General features: G+C 42.4%; 1 protein-coding gene across 2 annotated transcripts in view; it reads right to left on the bottom strand.

The window, feature by feature from the left end:
* The window catches only part of SYN3 (synapsin III), a 189,593-nt gene that overhangs the window by 129,864 nt on the left and 36,289 nt on the right, over positions 1 to 23,440 (bottom strand). For both annotated transcript variants that reach the window (XM_053943484.1, XM_053943485.1), the window contains 3 exons: positions 22,951 to 23,008; positions 13,172 to 13,263; positions 1,403 to 1,559 (listed from right to left, as the gene is read on the bottom strand). In XM_053943484.1, the coding sequence (XP_053799459.1) occupies positions 1,403 to 1,559; positions 13,172 to 13,263; positions 22,951 to 23,008 (307 nt within the window). The remainder of the gene's footprint in view (positions 1 to 1,402; positions 1,560 to 13,171; positions 13,264 to 22,950; positions 23,009 to 23,440) is intronic.

Here is a 23,440-nt window from a genome sequence, read left to right as displayed (position 1 = left end):
ATACTGAGCCTGGAGCTGAAAAATCAAATGGAAACTGAGGTCAAATGTACATTAAACACCTATACAGTCATGGCAAAGTGAGATTGTTCTCACTACCCTGATTATTGCATGACAGCATTTTTGGAAAACTCAAGATCTTTCTTATGGCCTCAACAAACCCCAAAGATGTTGTAAAAGGGTTGAAAACTGAAAAGACTCTGTTTATTACTCTGGCACCATTTTAGTAAGAAACTACTTAAATCCAACACTGCCCAATCATGGAAATAAAAGTCTGAGTCACTACAGACCTAATCTGGACTTTAGCTACCAACCAACACACTGAGAACCACTAGGATATTTATTCCAAGAAGAAAAACAACAGTAAACCCCCACTTAATTAGGTGATGAGGAAGATTGTTATCATCTGCTATAAACATTCTATCTCACCCAAGCTCAATTTGTGCAATGAGTAAGAGAATTCCTGAAAACACATCTAAAAGTTTTCCGTGGTGTCATATTGGAAAGCCCCATCTCCTTCTCACATCCATATAGCTGTAGTTTCCTGCTTTGAACCCAGAAGAAAGCAGGGAAATTTCCATTCTGGAAGCCTCAGTGATCAGAGAAGACATTTTGGGACAAAACTATGGGAAAACCCATACGCCAATTCCAAAATGGTATCAGGATCTGACTTCCTCCTGCAGGTGCTGTCATGGTCAACCTTACTCTTGTGGCTCTTGGGCAACTTATATCTCCAACTCTCCTGCTTCTGCAGCTTCAGCTGCCTTGGAGCGGGTCATAGAAATGGTCTGGGGATTTGGGGTTGAGAAAAGTCAATGATAATGTTTTCCAAGGTTTTCTGAGATTTTCATGTGAACTTGACAAAATTTAAAGAATGGTTGAAGGGATCTTCCAGTGCAAAATATCAAAACATTGTCCTGTCCTCATCAGAAGTTGATTCACCCAAAGTCTTAGCAAGGTGCTGTGTTTCAGGTTCAATGAACCAACAATTTATGACAATATTTCATTTCATTCTGGGACTGCTGAGAAACTCTACATGTGTGGTGATTTGACCCTGACTGGACTGATTTTCTCTACCTCTTCCCATGTGGGTTCTTCCATGCCTGACAAGAAATCTAGGTGCTTCTGCACTGTCAGCTGTTGGTGATCCTTTAGAGTCTGGGACAAAGAAACATCCTGCTCAGGGTGAAGAAATAACACCTTGATATAGCTAGAGGCTGATAAAGAAGTAGTGCTGGTAGTTTTTTTCCCCCAACAACTCCTTCCTGGATTCCTAAGGTTGTTTAGATTTTAACCTAAAGAGACCAACTCCTGTGAAACTCCTGGAAGGCAAGCTGGGCTTTCTATCGGTACCAGAGATCTCCTGTGCAGTGCTGACTCACAGCAGAGCTGCATCATCACTTACCACCCAGGGCTTGCTGCAGAAGTTGTAGATGGAGTAGAGGGAGTTCACTGTGTGGATGCCACCATACTGGAGGCCGATGATGAGGCTGCGGAAGTCTTCCCCCAGCGCCATGCTGTAGGCATGCTGGCGGATCAGGACAAAATCTGGCTTGAAAGACCTGGAAGAGACGAGGAGAATGGTGTTTTACTGTCAAATGCTCCAGAAGCACTTCTAACCGCTCCTTGTTTCTTTTCCATCCTTCCCATTTCTTTTCACTAACACATGTTGCTCTTCTCTGGGCCTCTCATGGTGTATTGCTTGTGTTATAATGTAACAAACCCAACAAAACCCCCTAGTCATTAAAAAAAAAAAAAAAAAGAAAAATCCAACATAGCTGCAAGTGTGAGAGCATAGAAACAGGCCAAACAGATTTTCTGCACTTTCCATGTCACTCAGGCATGCACAGGAACAAGCCACAAGCAGAGCCAAGGGTCATAAATTCACTGGTGGGGGGATTCTCTTTTCTTTCTAAAAGCTTGGCCGTTCTTGGCAAGCTCGTTGCAATGTGCAAGGCAGATGAGGGAGCAAGTTTGTTTCCTGACGATTGAGCTCCATATTGAAGCCATGCCCAGTGGGTGGGGAGATCATAAGGGATTTCAAAAAGCTCTCCTACACATCCATACATTGACACACATTCTCTCTTTAATCAGTTTACTACATACGCAGCACATCCCAGGCTCTTATGGTTATGAGTCAACAAGTGAAGGGCAGGCATGGCCATGTAATTAATCAAATGAGCAGAGCCCCTCATACACTGCTGTGACTCATGGCATGGACTTCCACAATATTATTTAGCAAGAGTGGAGCTTGGACTCCTATGGTTCAACAGCAGCCCTCAGCTAATGCACAGAAAAGTGAGGCCCTTTCTAGGTAAGCCAACAGGCAATGGATTATCTTTCAAGCAGCCAGATTTTATTCCTTGCTGACACTCTGTCTTCAAAGCCATTCAAAAATATCTGGAAACAGCAGCTGGAAAGAAATGGTTCCCCAAATGGAGCTCAGCAGTTCATTCTTGAAGAAAGGGGCTTTTCCACGGAAAGAAGGGATTATTTTACAAGTTAACAGAGGTTGCATCAAGGACATTGAAAAATTTCCATGCTGTATTAAAGATTTTCAGAGAAATGAGCTCTGTAACCAGGTCCCATTACCTCACTACCCTCGAACATTTTCCTTGCTAAGAGACTATAATTTCTATCCTTTGGAAGTATGAGCTGGAAATATTTTGGGTTTATAACCCCTATTTATATTTCCATCATTCTGGCAGGGAAATGTGAGATGGTGACTCTGGGCCAGATTGTGGCAACAAACACTGTACACAAACCCCAGCACAGCTTTGTTGTTTTAAAGCTATTCATTTTGTTTGTTGACCTTGGACTTTTGTTATCACCCGCCTGAGACACGGTGAGGAGTATGCTCAGCTTTTGTGATGCAAGAGGCCAAGCTGTAGAAATGTTGTGATTCCCTCCCATGGAGTTTTTTTAAACCTAGGCATGTTCCCTAATGTACTTGGCACCAAAGGTGGTGCTTTCCTCCAGCAGCGAGATGCATAATGAGCATCGAGAGGGCTGTGCTATCGCTGTGCAGCTGATTTATGGACCTCCCTGGTGTCAGTGGGGTGACCCCTGCTGAGAAACAGCAAGTGAATACAAATCTCGGAAAGTCTGAGCTGCTCCATTCTGCTGAGCTTGCTGTGTAGAAAGTACCCTGGAGGCAGGCACAGGTCCCCAGGAAGGATTAACCAGCTACTTAGGACCAGGCCTCAGTATCTATGCTGACTTACTGAACAGTTGTGGTGCCTGGAGAGGCAGGAGCTCCGGGCATGTCTCTTCATCCAGCTTTCTGAGAGGGGGAGGACACACAGTGGCTGGGAAACTGCCTTCATTTGCTTTACTTTTGCCAGCCAAAAGCTCAGGAAAAAAGCTCTTGTCTTTTCAGATCCTGGCAAAGAAAGAGTTTCTCCACTTTGACGATGGACACAAGAATACAGAATTAATGTAGAAAAGCCTATTCTCAAACTCTGTGTCCTGTAGGAAGGCAGGGCACTCTCTCATGCAGCAGATGAGGAGTAAATCTCTAAAGTGAAGGTGGACACTGAATCCCTGTTTTGAGCTGTGGAACAATGTGAATGTTCCCATGGATACTGAGAACAAGGCAGTGGAGTGCCAGGCCTGGGACTAACTGAGAATAAACATCAGCTGAAGAGCGCTAAAGCCTGAACAGAGAAACGGAGACCAGCAGCAAAATGAATAACAATCAATAATATTTCTGTGCAGAAAGCAGCTCCCCAGCATGCAGAGCAGATGATGACAATGATTCCTGATGGGAGATTTCATGCCTTAAAGAGATCTCCTATTTCTTATTTCTGCATATAGCCATAACTCTGACTTGCTTCCTGGTCCTTCAGCTTTTCTCACTGAAGCACAAAGAGATTCGAGGGCATGAAGAAAGAACACGGAAGAATACACTATTTGCATCAGAAATAGTGTGATCAACACATAAGATTGTCCCCCTGTGGTGAGCACTGGTGAAGCCACGCCTCAAATCCTGTGTTCAGTATTGGTCCCTCACTGAAAGAAAGACATGAGGTGCTGGAATGTGTTGTAGTGAGGTGGGGATCAGCCTCTTCTCCCAGGTAACAAGGCATAGGACAAGAGGGAATGGCCTCAGGTTGTGTCAGGAGAGGTTTAGTGGATATCAGGAAAAAATTCTTCATGGAAAGGGTTATCAAACTTTGAGACAGTCTGCCCAGGGAAGTAGTTGAGTCACCACCCCCTGAACTGTTCAAAGGGTGTGTGGATATGGCACTTAGGGGTGTGATTTAGTGGTGAAAATGGCAGTGCTCATTAATGGCTGGATCAATGCTCTTAGAGGTCTTTCCCAACCAATTCTGTGATTGTCAAAATATCTCTTTATGACCCTTCTGCTGTGCATAATCATTTGCAGCCAAAGGGTGCTTTATATTTCAGCACCGTGATGGGTGAGAGAGCTTTTTCCTGGTGTTTTTGGAGAAGGATGGGCTCTCCTGCTCTCTTTTTAGAAGACTGACAGTCTTATAAGACACTTTGCCCTTTGTGTCAATAGAAAAAGATCTTCCCAGGACACTGAAGATGACATCCTCACTTCAGGTTCTGGCTACCCTCCATTATTCTAGGAGACTTCATTCAGCTTTCAGATACTTCCCAGGGATCAAGACACTCTGACTAAATTCCCTTCCAAAGCCTTTCCTATCTGGCATGACAGAAAAAGAGAACCGCATAATTTATCAAAATGATACAACAAGTTTTGCATTACTGGCAATTAATGAAGCCTTCAGGGAAGTGTCTGAGGCACAAGTCCAAGCCATAAGAGGCTGCAACTTTTTCCCAAGAAGTGCAAAAATCCCTCCAAATATGTAGTGCCTCAGGTGTCTGACACCTAATAGAAAATGGCATTTACAAATGGGAACAAGTTCTTTTTGTGTGTTGCTTCAGCGTTAATAGCATTGTTATTATATTACTGAAAAATCAATGACATTTTCCCCTATCACAGTGTTAGATTTAACATTCTGTTTGATGCTTTAGTAAAGCGGAAAATTTGCTAAGAAAAAATGTCCTTTCAGTCAAAACCACATGTCATATTTTCCGCAGAAAGAAATAAACCTGAAGTTATTCAAAGAAAGAACAAATGTGACTGCTTATATAAATAAGGTAACACAGAGCTGGTTTTAGAGAAAAAAGAAAGCAACATAGAATAAAGAAAAATCTCTCCTTACTAGGCTGGAGGAGAGCAGCAGAGTTGTTGTTTTTTTTTTTTTTGAACATTGTAATAGAGAATGGCTGAGTAAAAAACATGGGAAGTGTGGGAGATTAGTGCAGCAAAAACAGCAGGAGCCAGGAATCACAGTTGCAGTAGGACCAATACCACTGCAGGCAGATGAGGACAGCATGGAAGATGCTCTGATTTGCTTCTCAGCCACAGGTCAGTGCTCAGCTAACCATTAAATCATGTCACACACTCTCTGAACTGTACTCTGGCAGTCTCAAAAGTCTGCCATATATTTTACTTCTAAACTGATTGACACTGACAAGGAAAAGCATGTGGACTTAGACAAAGCCTGAAAGTAGTAACAACCACACCTGCCAACACCAACTTGCCTTCAAAATGCTTGTGATCCTAAGCTTTTACAGAAGTTGATCCACATACTTTCCAACTTCACAGAATAAAGTCATAGAGTAATTTAGGTTGGAGAGGATCTTTGGAAACCATCTGGCCCAACACCATGCTCATTGCAGGGCTAACTTTGAAGTGACATTAGGATGATCGCCATTCCCTGGAAGAAGCCTTAGTAAAAACCCACGTGGAAAGGAGACAGATTGTGGCAGGATTGATTAAAAAAAAAAAAAATAGCTGATCAAGACTGAAACAATATACAGAAGTTTTCAACTATTCTTGTATTTAATTCTGGATGAACTAATTATTGACTGCTCCAGACCCTGGCGGCTTATTCCTTATTGGAAAGAATTACTGTAAATGCAAAAAGGGTCAGGGAGTAGTTTAGTATCTGAAATGCTCTCCACCCTGGTCTGCTCAGAGTGACTTTTTCTTTCTGGCAGCTGCCTGCATGCCAAATGCTTTCCCGATAACTGTCAGCATCCTGCCTGCACGTCGGCTGGGCGCCAGCAGCCGGGGAGGTGAAGGGGGACATTATTCATCTGGGACATCAGCAAACCCCCAGGGGAGAAGCAGGCCTCCAAGCAGCTGTTTAGCAGCAGGAGCTGAGGTGGAACTAACTGAAAATAAATACATAAATCATCACACACCACTGTCTCTTCTCTTTTGTATGTCCTGCTAAAAGAAAAATTAAAAAAAAAAATATTGAGGACAGGGACAGGCAGGTGAAGAGGGGGAGATATTAGTGGAAAAAACAATGTTAGATCATTCCCCATATGGGAATAATTTCTCAGTTTATAAATGTTTACTAGAGGTGTTAAATTGCTTCATATGTAACTGCAGCTTGCCAGGGTGTATACCCTGTCAGACACCTCGCCCCAGCTCATTGTCTCTGCAGGGTATTTCAGTGAGGAAAGTGGTCATTTGGCACATTGGTCCCTTGCCTAAACTGAATTATCAAAAGCTTACAGGCTGTTACAGATACTTCTCCATTACATTTATGGATTGCCATGCCATCAATAGAAAAAATATTGCCCAAATGTTTCTCAGTGTTAAATACATAGCACATATTGTACTCCACCATGGGGCACTTTCTGTGAAACTTGGGACAACCATGCGCTCAACATATTTTTCCATCTGGCTGCTAGAAACCTAAACTTTCCCTATCAGTTTCTGCCATTTTTTCTGCTATTTGCAACTTCACAGAAAATTGCAGAAATTTGGTTTGGAAGCAGCAAAACAACCAACCAATCAACCAACACAACACCACCCCACCCCCAGCCCCCAAAACAACAATAATATCTAGAAAAAGACATTTCAAAAAAGACTCTAATTAGGGTCAAGAGTTAAATTTAAAAATACAGGAATTAGACAATGGCTGGAGTTTGTCTTTGGCACAAGCTTCTTTGAACATAAGAAGCTGAACAATGATCTACTGCCTACCAATACTTCTTACATCAGTGTCCAAGAACAGCAGCTACTCCCATGACCTTCCTGGGCATTGTCCCTGTAGAAGAGCTACAAGAAACCATCAACTCCTGTGAACAAATAGTCCTGGAGAGACAAGAAAACATATTTCTAGCAACGTGCAACTACTGTGTGGTGAGCAAGCATGGCCTCTGTAGGATAGAAAACCTGCATGCCCCTTTCAGATAGATGCTTCTCAATGGGCCTTTGGGGTGAGTGAACCTATTGGGATGGGAAAATGCAGTGGGCAGAGGACAGTGTCTTCACTGGGCTTTAAAGAGTCTCACACCCTGGAGCAGATACATCTTTTTTAGTCAGACTACACATCTCCTGGAGACTGCAAGCTCTGAATAGCAGGGAAACACCTGTGAGTTGGCCAGTTTCTTCTTTCTTCTCTACCTGTCCCATGTAAAAGGATTTGCCTCCTTATGCTGTGACCATACCGTAGCTTGCAGTGTGAAAATATACTTAAGGAAAAAAGTACTTTCAGGGATTTTGGGGATGGTGATTCAATAGGTTGCTGAGCTGTTGTTACAGCACAGGGATTTGTAGAAGCACTGAATCAGCTGGAAGCAACAGGAATGTCAGTGTAAACTACAGGAATGAATGGGCTTGTGTGGACAAAGTGGAGAATTCACTGACCCCACCACAGCTGTGAGTAGCAAGGGCACATCATCCAGGGTGAGCAGGGGAGACACACACCTTACACGCACAGGCCACATGCAGGCAAGGCCTGTAGATCATTCCATGACAGAGATCTTCCCCACAGCAAAGCTTTGTCTCGGGTGCTGTTCTTGTTTCCTTTGGTCACCCCTCTACACTTGCCAGGGTCATTTCTCCTCGCAGACTCCTCCCCACGTCAGACCCTGGGTATCTCCTGGTCCACCAGGAGGTCCACAGCTGTTGTCTGTGCTGTGGGGTTGCATGGAGCCTGCATTGCACACTCTAAGTGGTATGGCCACCACTCTGATAGGTCCCATGCAAACATGAAAATGTGCCTTCTCTCCTGGATGATTGGCCCCAATAACAAAAGAGGAAGCTCTACAGGGAGACAGGAGATGAGAGCAGTTTGGTGCTTGATTAATTTCTATCCTTAAAGTCCTGAAATGCTCCCAACGACATTAGTATTCCCCAGGTAAAAGAGCTGTCCAGATTTTCCACATATCCCTGCCTTACATCTACTGAAATTAATAGCTGAAGTCTGTTGAAGCCCAACAGTCAAGCATTTAATTGAATACAGAACCTGAGATCATAGTTTGGGAGTCTAAGTGTTGCTGTCAGAAACAGACACAGCCCAAATTTTCATTTCTACTTAGACACTTTTATAATATCCTGAAAGCATAAATGCATCTCAGAGTGGGTGCAGTGCCAACACTGACAGCCTCTTTACACTGCCAAAATATTGATATGAAGGGCCCTTCAGAGGAATGTGAAAATAAAAATCCCATTCCTCACATCTAACCCCATTAAAAGTGACACAGTCCAAGAACTTTCTAGTAAATTAGATTCCAGATGGTTCACTCTGTCTCTTTCTGTTTGTGTGCATCGACCTGTCCAAAAGGAGGTTGTGTATGCATTGGGAGGAGGATGAAGAATCCACTCAAGTGTTTTAAAAGTAGGCATAAGCCCACACTTGTTTTTACACACTCTTTAGTACTCCAGCTATTGCACCCAGAAATTATTCCATTTCTCTGTTGTAAGAGTTGCTGTGTCTAAGTTGGCGAGGGATCCTATGGGATGAATAAACACTACCTCCTGCTTCCCATATTTAACTTTTCAATAGGGAAGGTCTGCTGCCAATTTTTTTCCAACTAAGTGCTGGGGTAACAAGGACCAATGTGTGGGAGATTCCCCACCCCACCAGTCCTGGCTGAACACAACACTGCTCTTGGTGCCCAGCTCATCCCACCAGTGTCCTCGGTCAGGGCAAGGGTTACAGGGCACTGACATAGAAAAGTGCTTGCTAGAGGCTGCACAAGATACTTCATGGCCAGCTCTCTGTCGGAAGGAAATGTGCTGAACAGGCTGATGGAACCTTCACAAACCATGGTGGATCTGGCACAGAAAACACAGAGGCAGTTTTCTACATTTGTTAGATGATAGCCTCTGTCTCCAGTAGCACATTTTGCTGACACTATCTCAAATCCTCCACTCCCTCCTACAGATGTGCAGAACATAGTAACTAAAAAAGAGAAGCTGGAGACCAAGAACATTGTTACTGTAAAATGAAATTCTTGGGGCCACACTTGTTTTAAAACTCAGGCAAGCTAAGTAATGTCTGGCTTCAGTTAGATTGTTTGCTAACTTACTTTTAGCTACTTATTTCAAGATGCACAGGCTAGGACTCATGTATATGTCCATATCTTTGCTTTCCGTAATTGCCAATAGTATTTCTAAAGCATCTTGTTTGTGGTGGTTTGTTTTTTTTTTTTTTTTTTTTTTTTTTTTTTTTTTTTTTTTTGTTTTGTTTTGTTTTTTTATTTTCCTGAGGCAAAAGTGGTAAAAGGAAGGCTTTGAGGATTGGTATACCTTCTTACTAGGGGATTTATCTTCCTGGTAAAAGAACCACAATTTTTTCCTGGTGCGGTTCAAATCAATTGACATGGGGTGTGAAAGAATGCCTTAACTCCAAAATACCAAGTGATCAGCAGAAAAAACTTTGGTTTAAACTTTGCTTTACAGGTTCCATATGGTATTTCCAATTTAAGGAAAGAACTACGAGACCTGCTCCAAAATGACAGAATTTAATAGGCTAGTAAATTGTTAGATAGCTTATCAGTAAATGCAATGTCAAATTGGAGAGGGCAGCCCAGTGGCTGCTTAATATGAATATGAATATGAATTGTTGCTGTTAAGAAATTTATTATTTCAGTGATTTAAATTTGCTGGTCTGTAGTATATTCACTGTCTTTCCACTAAACTGCTACATTCTATTGCTCTCCCTTTGAAGAGGAATGTGAAGCAGGCAGGGCTCCTGCAGGGGGAATCCCAAATGTGCTCATTAGCAAGATGGTGTTGTATTTATCTCCTTATAAATTGTCAGTGGGATTTCCATGACTCTGGGTATTCAAAAAATATGATGAGTATTATATTTTACCATATAGAATGTTTTGCTCAATAATTAACAGAGGCCAAATAAGTGATGGAAAGAAGATGACAGCAGGAGCAGGGTTGGTGCACACATGTGAGTTGAAGGTGTCTCCCTGTGGCTGGGCACTCTGAAAGGTGTCTGTGGCCAGGCAGGACATGGCTGTGGATGGGATGGTGGGACTTGAAGGGAGTGGGAAGCAGCTGTACCCATGTGGATGGGTCGAGGTGCCTCTACACAGCTCAGTTCCACAATTTGCTTTCTAAAGTGAAAAAGAGTTTTAATTTCTATACCTTCTAGAGTATTGGAGTGGCTGTGGATGTTGGCTGACCTGAGCTCTTAAACTCACTGAGCTGGGCACAACAGGGGCACATCAGCACAGGCTGTAAACAAATATTTACTGTTTGCAAGGATTATGGCATGTAGCATATGCTAGATAAATTGCCTATCCAGACAAAAACCACCAAAAAAAAAAACCCCAAAAAACCACCCAAAAAAAACCCAAAAAACAACAACAAAAAAAACCCCTGAGCTAATGCCATTCAAAACCCCATGTAATTCATATATAAATATCCATGCAAAAATGGTAGCTGGAATACCTGTGTGTTGACTGTGAGCAGAAACATGAACACCATGCCCCAGACAGTTTTGTAAAATAAATTTTGTCTTCAGTTTCAGTTTAATAGCTCAAGATGTTTCTGCCAGATGTATGAATGGCTTTGGGAGGAAAGACACAGGAAGGAAAATGAAGATGTGATCAACCTAGGAAATGGTTCTTGGGAAACCTTCCAGCACCATGAGCAAGCGAACACAGGAGTACATTAGTGCTGCACACTGTCTGATGAATGCTCCAGCAGCTAGTTCATGGGACATAATGCTTTGTTTCACTCAGAAACAGACATTTGTGGGACAGAAGAAAGCAAATGCATATAACAGACACAGCTTTAAAATTTTATAGCAGAGGCTCGTGAAATTTTACCAAAGAACAAATGGAGACTTGAGGATGTACTAAGAGAAATGTCAAGACCTGAATGAATTAATGGACCACAGTCATAGCTAATTGACAGTGACATGTTTTGTTTTGCAGTGCTTGGACTGGAAATGAGATTTTGAGAAATTAAACTGAGGCCAGCATGCTCAAAATTACAAATTTTCAGCTGTTCTAATAACCCCTTTCAAAAATATCACTGCATGCTACATTATGTGTCTCTACCTTTAACTTTGAACTAGTTGCAAACAGAAAAAAGCATTGATTAAATGTGTCAACAGTACTAAACTCAAAGATGCTGAATACACCAAAAAGTGCAAAGGAACTGTACAAAAAGAAGGAGGGTGGCTAGAAAAATGAATTTGGAACAACAATGAGATTTCAAGACAAACAGAGAAAAGCTGTTGTATCAAAGATGAAATGTAGAGTTGTAATGAAACCATAAAGATGAAGGATTTGGAATAATAGGGTGGAAGGCAATATTGGTGAAAGTAAACAGAGGCATCATACACAGATGTGACAATGTACACTATTCTTTACATAGAACTTGTAAAGATGCATCTAACATTAGCTCCAAATTGCTGTCACTCTGGTGCTTGAAAGAAGGGGAGCAATGCTTTTCAGGAGCGAATTGTATGTGCGATTGGAGAAGCACTGCTTGGGAAAAGAGTCTGCTTGCAATGACTGCAATTATGAAGTAATGCTAGTAGGAGAGAAATCCCCATGACAGAGATAGGTATTATCTCTGAGATATACCACAGGGCAAGGCCAGAGCACTGGGAATCTCCCACAAAAAAACACCAAACCAAACCAAACCAACAAACAAACAACAACAAAAAAAACAACAACAAACAAAAAAAAAAAAAAAAACCACAAAAAAAACCCCAAAAAACCCAAAAAAACCAACCAAACCAAACAACAACAACAAAAAAAAAAAACCAAAAAACAAAGTGGTGTTTCAGGAACAAATCAGTCTACAAACATCAGGATCACAGAATTACAGAATAGTTTGCATTGGAAGGGACCTTAAAGGTCATCTAGTTCCAACCCCCTTGCCATGAGCAGGGACACCTTCCACTAGACTGGGATGCTCAAAGCACCATCCAACACTGAGCACTGCCAGGCATGGGCATCCACACCTTCTCTGGGTAACCTGTGCCTGTGCCTCACCACCCCCACAGTAAAGGATATTTTCCTGGTATATAGCCTAAATCCACCCCCATTCAGTTTAAAGCCGTTCCCCCTTGTCCTATCACTACACGCTCTTGCAAAACTCTACTGTAGTACCCTTTAGGTACTTGAAGGTCCCATAAGGTCTCTCCTTCTCATCTCTAGGCTGAACAGCCCCAGCTCTCAGCGTGTCTTCACAGGAGAGGTGTTTCAACCTCCTTTTGGTTATCAAGACCCTCCTTTGGACTCTAACAGCTCCACATCCTTCCTACATTGGGTGCCCCAGAGCTGGATGCAGTGCTTCAGGTGGGGGGCCACCAGAACAGACCAAATGGGCAGAATCCCCTCCCTTGCCCTGCCGGCCACGCTTCTTTGGAGGCAGCCCAGGATGTGGTTGGCTTTCAGGGCTGTGACAGCATACTGCTGGCTTATGCCAAGTTTCTCATCTGGGCTTAGTGGCTATTGCAAGGGCAGTCCACTGGGATCAGGGCCCAAGACAGGTAGGCTAATGAATTAGAGCCACTGTTTAAAATGAGGGTTAGTTGACAGAGAAGGAGAGAAAAATCAAGGGAGAAGATCTGTTGCCCCTTTTATTGGGAGTGTGGAGGCTAAAAAGAACCTGAGAAAGAGACATTTGCTGTTGCATGAAGGGTCTAGACCGGAAACAATGACTGTATGGCATAATGTGCACCTGAGACCTGATACAAACCCACCAGTCAGGCCTGTCTTTTCACCACTTCCAAGAATCCTTGAAGCTACCAGGACTGTGCTGCCCTGATTCAGATATTTGTCACCCCATGAGGCCAACCTGCTTGCCCCAACATTGATCCACAAAGTCCAGTTTCCAAGACTGGCTGGTGCTCCTCACCTGACCACCTTGGTGCCGTTCCTCATGACCTGCATGTCCACCATGCAGCCACCCATGACGTAAGCAGCCAGGTTCAACTCAGAGAACTCAGCCTGGAGTGGAGCAAAAGGACAAAGTGTTACTCAAGGGCTGCAGAGACACGAACACACAGACACAGACGCAGAATTTTCTTTGTCTGGAATGTACCTTTTCTTCTTTTTTTTTTAGGGTTTTTTTGTTTTGGTTTTTTTTTTTTTTTTTTTTTTTCTGTGAGGCAACTGGAGATCCAATTATAGCTGGTTTGCCCTGAGAGACTGCAGAAGTATTTATGACTCCCACACTTGAGGTGTAAAAGTACACAGGATTAGGCTTACTGCAGTAATAAGTACTGAAGGAATTAAGAATGAGCAGGCTGAAAAATGCACACAGGAAAGACTAACAATAATAACAATAATAATAAAAATACATAAGGTCATTTGAATTCAAAATCCAAGTTTCCACTTGGAGACATCCATTTAGAATTATGTCTGAATTGGCTGTCGTGCCACAGGCTAGCTATAAACCTAATACAAAAGATTTAAACCTTTTTAAACCTCATTATGTTGCAGGAAGGTGATAAGCAGAGGTCACCTGATGTGATTTGATGAAAATTACTAAGATTTTTACCATTAAAGAGTTTGCAAAGCTGGGTAAGTTATTAACAGAGCCGCTCAATCATTAAAACACTTTGTATTTTAAAAGAGGCATGACTTGCAAGGCTGGAAAGGTTGGCAAGGGATATTTCAGCAGTGGGGAGCAAAAGACATGGGGTGATTATGATAAATATAAATAAACACATTTCATTTTTTGAGGCAGAAAATTTAGTCTTCTCCCTTTAAACAGTTTTTTTCCCCTTTCTTTTAAGGCATTTTTCAGACTTAGTATGATGAAGACTGGCAACAGTAAAATCATCTTCTAACCAGTAGCTGTGTAATACCAGAACACTCAGATGGTGCTGCTAATACTTAGGACTTTATTGAGATCCTTGTACTGTTTAATGTTCTTCTGCTACTTCTATTAGTTGGAACCAAAAGATAGTGCCAAAACCAACTTTTATACATTAAATAAAGGGAAAAAAAAGCAAGGGAAAAAAAAAAAAAAGGACGTGTTTTGTCCTCATGAACTCATGGAAAAAACTTGCCAATGGAGAACTAGTGCACCTGTAAAGGCTCAAAGGCCAGACGAAATGAAAAAATAATTTCCAACTTTCCTTTTAAAATCCACATAATTTTAAAGCAATGGCTGTGGATTGGTGACTCGATGATGTAATGAGATTTCATGTCTGCAGCTCTGCATAAACTTTTTAAAGCAACACCCTTAAACGATCTTACATCATTGTAACTCCCAATTACAATGAAAAGAGGGGGAACATTCCTATTGCCAAGAAATAAATTCTGCTTCAAACACAAACACACACACAGACATGCTCACAGGGAGGGATTGGCAGTGGTTCAGGTGACTGCCTGCGTTTTACTCATGAGATACTGCACTGTGTTGCCTTGGCCACAGCCACGCTTCTTCAGTGACCCTATCAGATCAGAGGTAAGAAAACATGTACCCCTGAAAGGCACCTGCCTTTTATACATTTGAAAAATCTCAGGAGACCTAGGGAGAGAGGAGTCCAACTTGGACAAACTCAGTAAGATCAGATGCTTTGGGCACCATCAGTGATCTCCCCAATGGGTCATGGCAAGCTTGCTAGTTTACACATTAGCTCCAGAGGCTCTGTGGACTGGGGAGATGAAAGGATGCTTTTTCCACCTCTGTGTCTCCATATGCCTCAGAGATGTCCCACTCTGAAAGCAGAGTGTTGCCCAGCTGGACCTCCAGCTTCTCTTGCTGAGGAATGCATCATCTGATGTGAACACCGGTGGAAGAAAGGGAAGTTTTAGGTCTGTGTTTTCATGTTCTTTATGCTTTTCTTCCAAAATTTTTTTTCTGTGATAGTTTGTAGTAAAGAGCGTAGCACTCCTCTTTGCTGGGGGTGAAAATGGGCAATCTTCATTCGATGAGGGGCACTTGCATTCTGACTAAGTTGGTCTGACAGGCGTTTCTCTGAGGCAGTCAGGCCAAACAAAGCTGTGCTCAGACACCTGACCTGCAAACAGGCCTGAGAGCCCCCCAAGCTGGTGAGTACTTCATGCCAAACTGCCAGGACCAATTTCAGGCCCTGCTAGTGTCAAGAGCCTGAAGAAAAGGAGAAATCCCCTTTGGCAACCATTGTCCAGGGAACACTGGAAAGGAGAGAGAAGTGTAGAGAGGGTCTGGGGGATTCAGCTATCTCACTCCCAAAATGTCCAAATCTACAATCAGAGCTGAGCGACAATCTTGACCTTTGCCTGGCATTCACTTCTGCTTTAACGAACAAAGTTAGAAATGCTGCTGCTTTCATGTAGCTGCTTTGTTCCATCCAACAGGCTGCTGCTAGCTGGCTTTTGGAAGAAGGCTAAAACCTTCAGTCAGCAGAAATTGTTTCCTGTTGATTTTCCAGTGCTCCCTGTATTTTTAACTTTGTGGGTTTGTAGCCCGATGACTTCCCTTGGCTGGGATTTCAGCTCTGAGATCATCTCCAGCCTGAGTTTACCTTGCAGACAAAGAGGTCTTTGAAAGCAGCCCATGCAGATAGAGTGACAGGTAACTATGCATAAAACAGGAGAGCCCAGCTCCCCATGGCCTTGCAGAGTCATTTGCATTAGGAATCATGGAAAAGAAGAAGGCATTGCATTAGCCTGATGGTGTTTTATACTTTGCAGCAGTGCCAATGGCTGCAAAAGCATTCACAACAAGAGCAAACCACGTGTGACAAATGTGACACAATCTGTCTTGAAGAATAATGTAATAAGACTGTAGGAGTAGAAATATTTCATACCCCTGTGAGGCTCAGATGTGAGATGATGCCCACAGCTACTTTGATCATAGTTTTGTCAAAAATGCCTCCTTCAGGTATTAAGAATTGGAAGACTCTCCAAATAATTTGGACTACACCTTAAGGTTACTCTCAGTTTCCATCAGCATCCTCTGTGTGCTGGAGATCTATTTGGTGAGCTATTTTAGAGTGTCTATTTCTGTTTCCTGATATTAAACCAGGAAGATATTGTCATTTTCAATCATGCAATAGTAGAAATGCCTGACTTGGCAGCTGACTTGCCTGTTAGTGATTTAAGGGAAGCATGTGTTCAAGGTGTATTTTAAGCATTTTTCGTAGAATAACAGAAAGCTGTGTTGGAAGGACTTCAAGATATCATAGTCTTTCTCTCTTTCCTAAGGCATGACCAGCTCTACCTCTGCCATTGTGTGCAGATACTACATAACCTTCTTCTGTCTTCCATAGATGAGGAACCTCCTCAGGCAGTCTGTACCTTAACAACAATGGAAAATTTTCCCAAAGCCGTATCTAAATCTCTCTCCTTACTTTTTAAGGCAGCAATTTTTTTGTGTCCATGACTTCTTTCTGCAGAACCTGAAGACTTATTCCTCAAACACTTATCCTTCCTTTTTTTTTTTAAGACAAAACTAGTCCCATTCTTTTTTTCTTGTAGATGTTTTTCAGTGAATTGATCAGAGTTGTTGCTGTCACAGGGATTCTCTCTGGCAGATCCACAACTTCCTCCATATGTAAAATTGCCAACCATATGCTTGAGTGTGGATTTGTCATACATGCAGCAGTGTGACTATTTTTTAGCTCATATTCTGGCTGAGATCCACTGTAAGCCTTACACTGCTTTGTCTAGGCTACGGACTAGCCTGGTCCGTGCCATGGCTTAGGCACTTGGGATGAGGAATTGCTACTGTATAATCAAATCTCATACATTCCTCTGTGGATTTTATGCCTTATTTTTTGGTGGATCTTCCAATATGTACAAGGAAAGGCCCACATCAGGCTGCATTCCTAAAGCAGCACATTTCACTACAACCATTACAAGGATCTCAAGGGGAAAGTAAGCAATCCCTAAATCCTGCACAGGCAGAAAGGTGGGCAGATAGTTTGGATGCCTATGGGATGAGGGCTGAGGCTATGCAGGCATGCAGAATTAGAGATTACACATCCTGATTCCCCATTTCTTTTCCTGAGACATTTTTCATTAGGCAGGCACCCTGCACCCCACCTATCCCCAATACCAGGATTGCTCTCTGGGAGGAAAGAATGGAGAGAGTCCATCTGTGATGTGAATACTGCTTTGTGGCTCCAAGAGCAGCTTCCATAAGTGCCCTTCACAAGTCCTGCAGTGGGGATGCGTTCTCCTAGGCTAGAGACAATGCTGGTGCTGAAGGTCCACATGCCTTCACCTGTGTGAACACCTTTTGGTGCATTGGCTCTGATGGCATTCAGAATTGTCTCTTGAGTTCTCATTTCAGAAGTTGTGTGACTAGCTGAAAATTTGAAGTTTAGAGAAAGCACATTTCTAAATATTTTGATCCCAGGAAATGGCTCAAAACCATGAACTCTGTAAACTTCCAAAAGCCAATGAAAAATTTTTTAAAAAATGAAGATAGTATTAATATAAGAAAATAATGATTTAGAATAATTCTTGCTCGTTCTCCCTTTATTCATGGTTTCTGAATGCTTGCATGTGGCAAGCTATGAGAATTCTGTTGCTGTTCTTGAACTGCTTTCTGACATTCAGCTGGAAAAAAACCCAAACCCTAAACATATAATGAATAAAAATTATATCCTTGTTTGACAAGAGGCTAGTTTTCCTTTCATCACACACACAGACCTGTCAGACTCTACCTTTTGAAAGGACCATTTTACACCGCACATGAAAATACCTCTTTAGGGCGGGAAGTACAATGGAGCTGGAATTCATGATTTGTATTACAATTATCTTCTGTGACTGCCAAGTACAAATTTTTCCTGACAATGCTGCCAATGGAGTCATAATCTATACCACAAGACTTTTCCAGAAGCATGTACATAGGAGTTCACTGAATAATCATTCCCTGAAAATAAACTGAACAGTGGGAACAAGTGAATGAGCTGTGCAAGAAAAATGCGTGTCAGACGGACAGAGGGACCCACCTCGTCACAGCAGGAAATGGTGGGAAGGAGAAGGGTGAACAAACATCAGGCATAAAAATGTAGATGGACCTTTGGACTTCATGACTCCCGTTTCACACTTTTCACCCCACTTGACCATCAATTAGCCAATGCCAGGAAAGATGTCTCTGAACATATTAAAATTCCTTTGGGAAATACCTGCAGGAAAAGTATCCTGAAGGTGGTGGATTCTCTCTAAGAGGTGCTGCTTGCTCTTGCCTGCTGTGTCCCTTATTGGTCCATGTAGGGCACAGGACTGGAAAAGCCCATCAGAGCCACAGGGTTTAACCCCTCGCTACCCTTGGCACTGTGTCCTGAAACCCTTACTTGCACCAAGGTATTTACTGAAAGCACTCATGTTTCTTTTATCCTCTGTTACGGCAGGAGAAACAAACTCAACTCTTCCAGTCTCCTCTCATCAGCCAGATCTCCACAGCTATCCCAGTGAGCCTGCTCTGCACATCTCCTGCTTTGCAGAATCACTCTTCCAGACAGGTGTCAAGTGTCCCCCTCATCTGCCCCTCACCCTCAGGGTCATGGTCTGTCTGATGGCTCTGTGGCTGTCCAGGTCTCAGCCCCATCTCTCTTGCCTTCCTCTCCTTGTCCGTGGGTGTCCTAGGGATACATGGCCACGAGGCATTCCCCTGGGGCATGGGGCATGTTTCATGCCCAAGGAGACCCCACACAAGGTATGTTATGATCCAGATGAAAAATCCCAGAAATCCTTAGAGCATGCCGGTTTAGTTTTCTCTGGGACAGGACAGAGAGGGTGGGGAAGAAGGTGCTGAATTAGTTTCTCTCTAATGAAGGAAAACATCTGACAGAGCATAAGGCCTATGGTATAATTCCTCCTCTTCCTCAGTATACTGTGGTTCCTAATGCCTCCTGTCCTCTGGCCAATGAAGAACTGAGGAGATAAAAGCAAGATTTTTTTTTTGTGAGAGATTAAAAGCAATGTGGTCCACTCCCATGGCACTTTAAGATTCTTCTTTAAATTCAACTTTTAGAGCCATTTATTCAAACTTATGCTTTTCATTTCTAAAATAACTTTTTTAGTATTTGTATTTCTAGAGAAAAGAACTGGAGATGCATGCACTGCAGTTCTGAAATCTGGAAAACACCAGACAAGTAAAAGCAACAATGTGGATCAAAATCTAAGCAGCTTATTTTTAGCATAAAATAGAGATAGTATTTTTAGACTCAGCTGTTCTCTTAAAGCTTAGAGGTTTACCCACACTGAGTAAAACTTAAACCACCAGGGTTTTAATCAGAATAGGTCAAATAGGTTTTCGCTTTTGGATCAGTGTTTCAATCAGTCTCATGAACGGCTATCATTGCTACAGAAGTGGAAAATACCCAAACAAGCAAAATGTAATGCAAACTGCCTCCAAGGAAAAAGGGGCCATGACTCAGAAGAGTGCTTGAACTGGCTTTACAACACCAAAGCCTTTCACCTCCCTCCCTGCAGCCAGCAGGAAGAAGGCAATGGCACTGCTCGCCTGGTTTCACTACATGGTGGACAATAATAAATCCTTCAGTCTTTAAAGCATGTTTTAAGTATGGTTTCAGTGTTACACTGAAAATCAGAAGAGAAGAAACAAAGGTGGAAATAAAGTCAGGCTTCACATTAATTTCAATGAATGACAGGAGAGTGGTGTACACACCACAGTGTCCCTGCCAGTTCTCTCCTCATCCACTGACACCAGGTGATGCCCACAGTAACCCCTGTCTCTTCCTGGGGATAATGGATCTGACAAACTAGGGCCTGGGGTTGCTATCAAGGTATGCAATTCACTCAGTGCCAAAGAACCAGAAAACCTTATTTGAGAGTCCATTAAACCTATTTTCATACAAGCTGAGACTTGCAGAAGCAGGTCCCTGAGCAGCAGGATGGCATTTAACAGCCTCTTCCCTGTGTATTACCCAGTGTCTAACATGAACTGCATTCACCTCTTGCAGAAACTTAGTATCTTCAAACATCTGCCTGTTCCTCGAATTCAGCTGAAGTGAGCCAATGCGTTCCACAGAGCTGGGTGTGGGGGACAGACAGAGGAGGACAGCATGATCACATATGTCCTACATTCCTCAGAGGAGGGGGGAGGCAGCCTGGAGAGCTAGTAGGGGTGTACAACCAGATTAGATAACTGACTTCCCACTGCTGAGAGAGGGAGAGACACTGCTGCTTGCAGCACTCCTGCTCCATTACAAATAAGTGATGCCACGGCTTTCAAAAAATATCACCTACTATCCTGTTCTGCTTCCCCCACAGATTGCTCAAATGGCTTACTTAGAAAGAATTAAAATGTAACAGAGATGATATGAAAGAGGAGGAGAAAATGTTCAAACAAACTACTGAACATCCTGGAAAAACAGCAGAGTTAGCATGGTCAGTAAAAATAAGGCAGTGGCTTTTTCCCAATGTGGTTTTCCAAGAGTATTTAACATTTGGATATTTCCTTTCATTGCTTTCTGCCACTCAAACTTCTTTGTTATTTAGCTTTTCAGATCAAAAGTGGTTTTTCTCCTATAAAATCTAAAAAAATGTCCTAAGGCAAACTGTATTTCTGGCTGAGTTAATAATGTGTGATTATCTGAAACAGGATCAAATGGAAAAATGAAAAACTAAATGAACTTACTGAGCAGACCAAATGGTTCAAGAGGTGCCTAAGAGTCAAACTCTCTGATGGAGAGTTTATTCAGAACTGAACAGCCAGGTTAAGGCTTGTGCACACAGTCTGTGTGCTGTTTGGGGGAGGGTTACAGGAGTGAAGACTGTAAGCTGGGAACTCAAAGAGAAAGATGTGGACCATGTTGATGAACACAGTTTTGTTTTTTTTTTTCTTTTTTTTTATTTCTTTTTTTTTCCCTCTTTCATAAGAAAACTGTGGAAGAACATTCATTTTTCAGGTAGAGAGGGTCAGCATTCAGCTTCAGGGGAGATCTGTTCCCACAACAGTTTAGGCTGCTGGACTGCTTGAGGAAGAGGTGAAATTAGGAAGACTCCACTCCAAATAAATAGGGTATGAGCAAGGAGTGAAAATTAGCTATCAAGAAATACTGAGCAAGGCTGGATGGACAAAATAAGAAGGGAAGAAAGAGCCAGAGTCTGAAGGAAGCAATGCCTCTCTCTTGACCTTAACAATACGCACAAGGGGCCTGGGGTCAGATTCAAGGACTGCCCTTGACAATGCAGCCTCTGTGATTCCCTGGAGAGACATTGATCCAGCTGGGAAAAGTCATCATCCCTTCTCCTTCTGAGGTCTGGAGGAGTCAAGAGCAGCTCCCTGCCGACTAAATGGAGGCTGGGCTGCCTGATCTGAGTGGCGGGGAGAGGAAAAGTGGGAATAGCCAGGATCCTTGCTTTCCATTCCTCAGCTCTCCTACCCACTGGGGGCTTCATTCCCTTGGGCAATGCTGCAGTCACTATGTGGGCATTTAATGAAAGCTGCAGGGGCTTAGCCATGGTCCTCACCAGCAAAATTGCATTACGGTCTTTGCTTGGAGCAATTTGTCATCTCATCTAGAATATGGGTATTCAGCCTGTGTGAAGGATTTCAAGAGGTAAACTGGGAAAGCGTCCCTACAAGAGTCCATGGGGACACGTGATAAGCTACCTTGTAAAGGTGACAAGGGTCACAGCTTGATCCCCCAGCAGGGATCAGGAGTCCACTCCTGACCTGCACTCACCAAACATTTGAAGGCAGTTCCTTTATAAAGACTTCAAATGCAACAACATCTGAGGAGAAGAATTATGAGGGGAAAGGCAGAGAGTGGAGATTTAGGAAAGAATTAACAGAACATTTTGAAGAGCACCAGGTCTAGCTTTGAAGCTGAACCTGCTTTGAATGATGGAGAGGGTTGGATCAGAGGCTTGAAGGGAAAACCTAAATTATTTGGTTTCATGCTTCTAAGTGAGTAGTATGATTTGTAAATTTTAAAATTTTTCCTATTCTCTTTTAAGAAAATTGCTAAGGCAGACAACAAAATAAAGACTTTGATAAGGAAATGCCAGGAAGTATTATTCTTGCTAATACCACCCAGACTGACAAGTGTGATATCAATAAGAAAGAAAAATCTGTCCCAGACACAATTTGATCAGAACATGTGTGCTCATGAACAGTCATAGACAACAGGACAGGACCATTTTGAAAAGAAAAGAAACGCCTTTTCAAGGGCAATGGGTCCTGAGAAAATCTTCAAAACCACTGCATTAATAATCCATACACACACACGATGCAGATGAACAGCCTTATAAAAACAGAAAATATCGGGTCATTCAAACAACATTCAGCAGCTTTTTTTACCCACCCAAACATTTTTATAGTCCTAATGAATATAAAACAAGCATATGATTCCTTCAGGATCACCTTCTTATCTCTACATCTCTCTCTTCTTATGCCTGCTTTCAAGCTGGGTGCCTGCAGATGATTATTATTAATAATAATTCCTCTTCTGGCAACAGCATCCAGTCTCAGTCCATATGGGACTTTTTTTGACAGACACTTCACAAACACACAGAGCAGGGGATAGAGCCTAACATGAAGAGGCTTCAATTGAAATGAATATCTGGTGCCAAGGCTAACAGAGAAACAGAATGTTTCCAGTGCCCAGTGGAGCACATAAAAAACCAGGCTACGAACCTCATAACTGTTCCTGGGACAGATTACCTCTCCCTAGCCGTGTCTGTATACATTCCTTAGAGAGAAATTCACTTGACACTGACCTGTTCCACTCGGATATCAAATTCTCCATTCACCTTCTTCCCCTGGAAATATTTGGCCCTGCAGAAGAAACAAGAGCAACAAACATGGTTAAATAAGATTTTTTGCTTTCATTACATACGGTTTTGCTTCTGCATTTCCCTTTTTTGATGAAGAATTTCTATCTGGGTCACAGCATGTTTTTCTAATTCCTATCTTCTTTTACCTTTCTGTTCTCCAGAAGAAACCTGCCAAGCCAGATGAAAACCACATTGGAAAGTTCCTTCAAGGCTTGTTACTTTTTCATTTAATTTTCGAACTGAAAACCAAATGTTCTCCTAATCTTTTCCAGGGAACAACTCTAATCAGTGATTCCTTGCTATATCTCATTTAATACTCAATCTTTATTCTGTAAAAGGAGAACAACATATGGCACAGCATCGGGAACTTCTGATGTTGAGCAAGAAGATTTATCATCACAGCTGAAGTACTTGTGAAGCCTATTCTCATGCT

The sequence above is a fragment of the Vidua chalybeata genome, chromosome 5, assembly GCF_026979565.1.
Source record: "Vidua chalybeata isolate OUT-0048 chromosome 5, bVidCha1 merged haplotype, whole genome shotgun sequence".
NCBI lineage: Eukaryota > Metazoa > Chordata > Aves > Passeriformes > Viduidae > Vidua > Vidua chalybeata.
The sequence above is the reverse complement of the archived record's forward strand: the minus strand, read 5'-3'. Positions and strand labels throughout refer to the sequence as shown.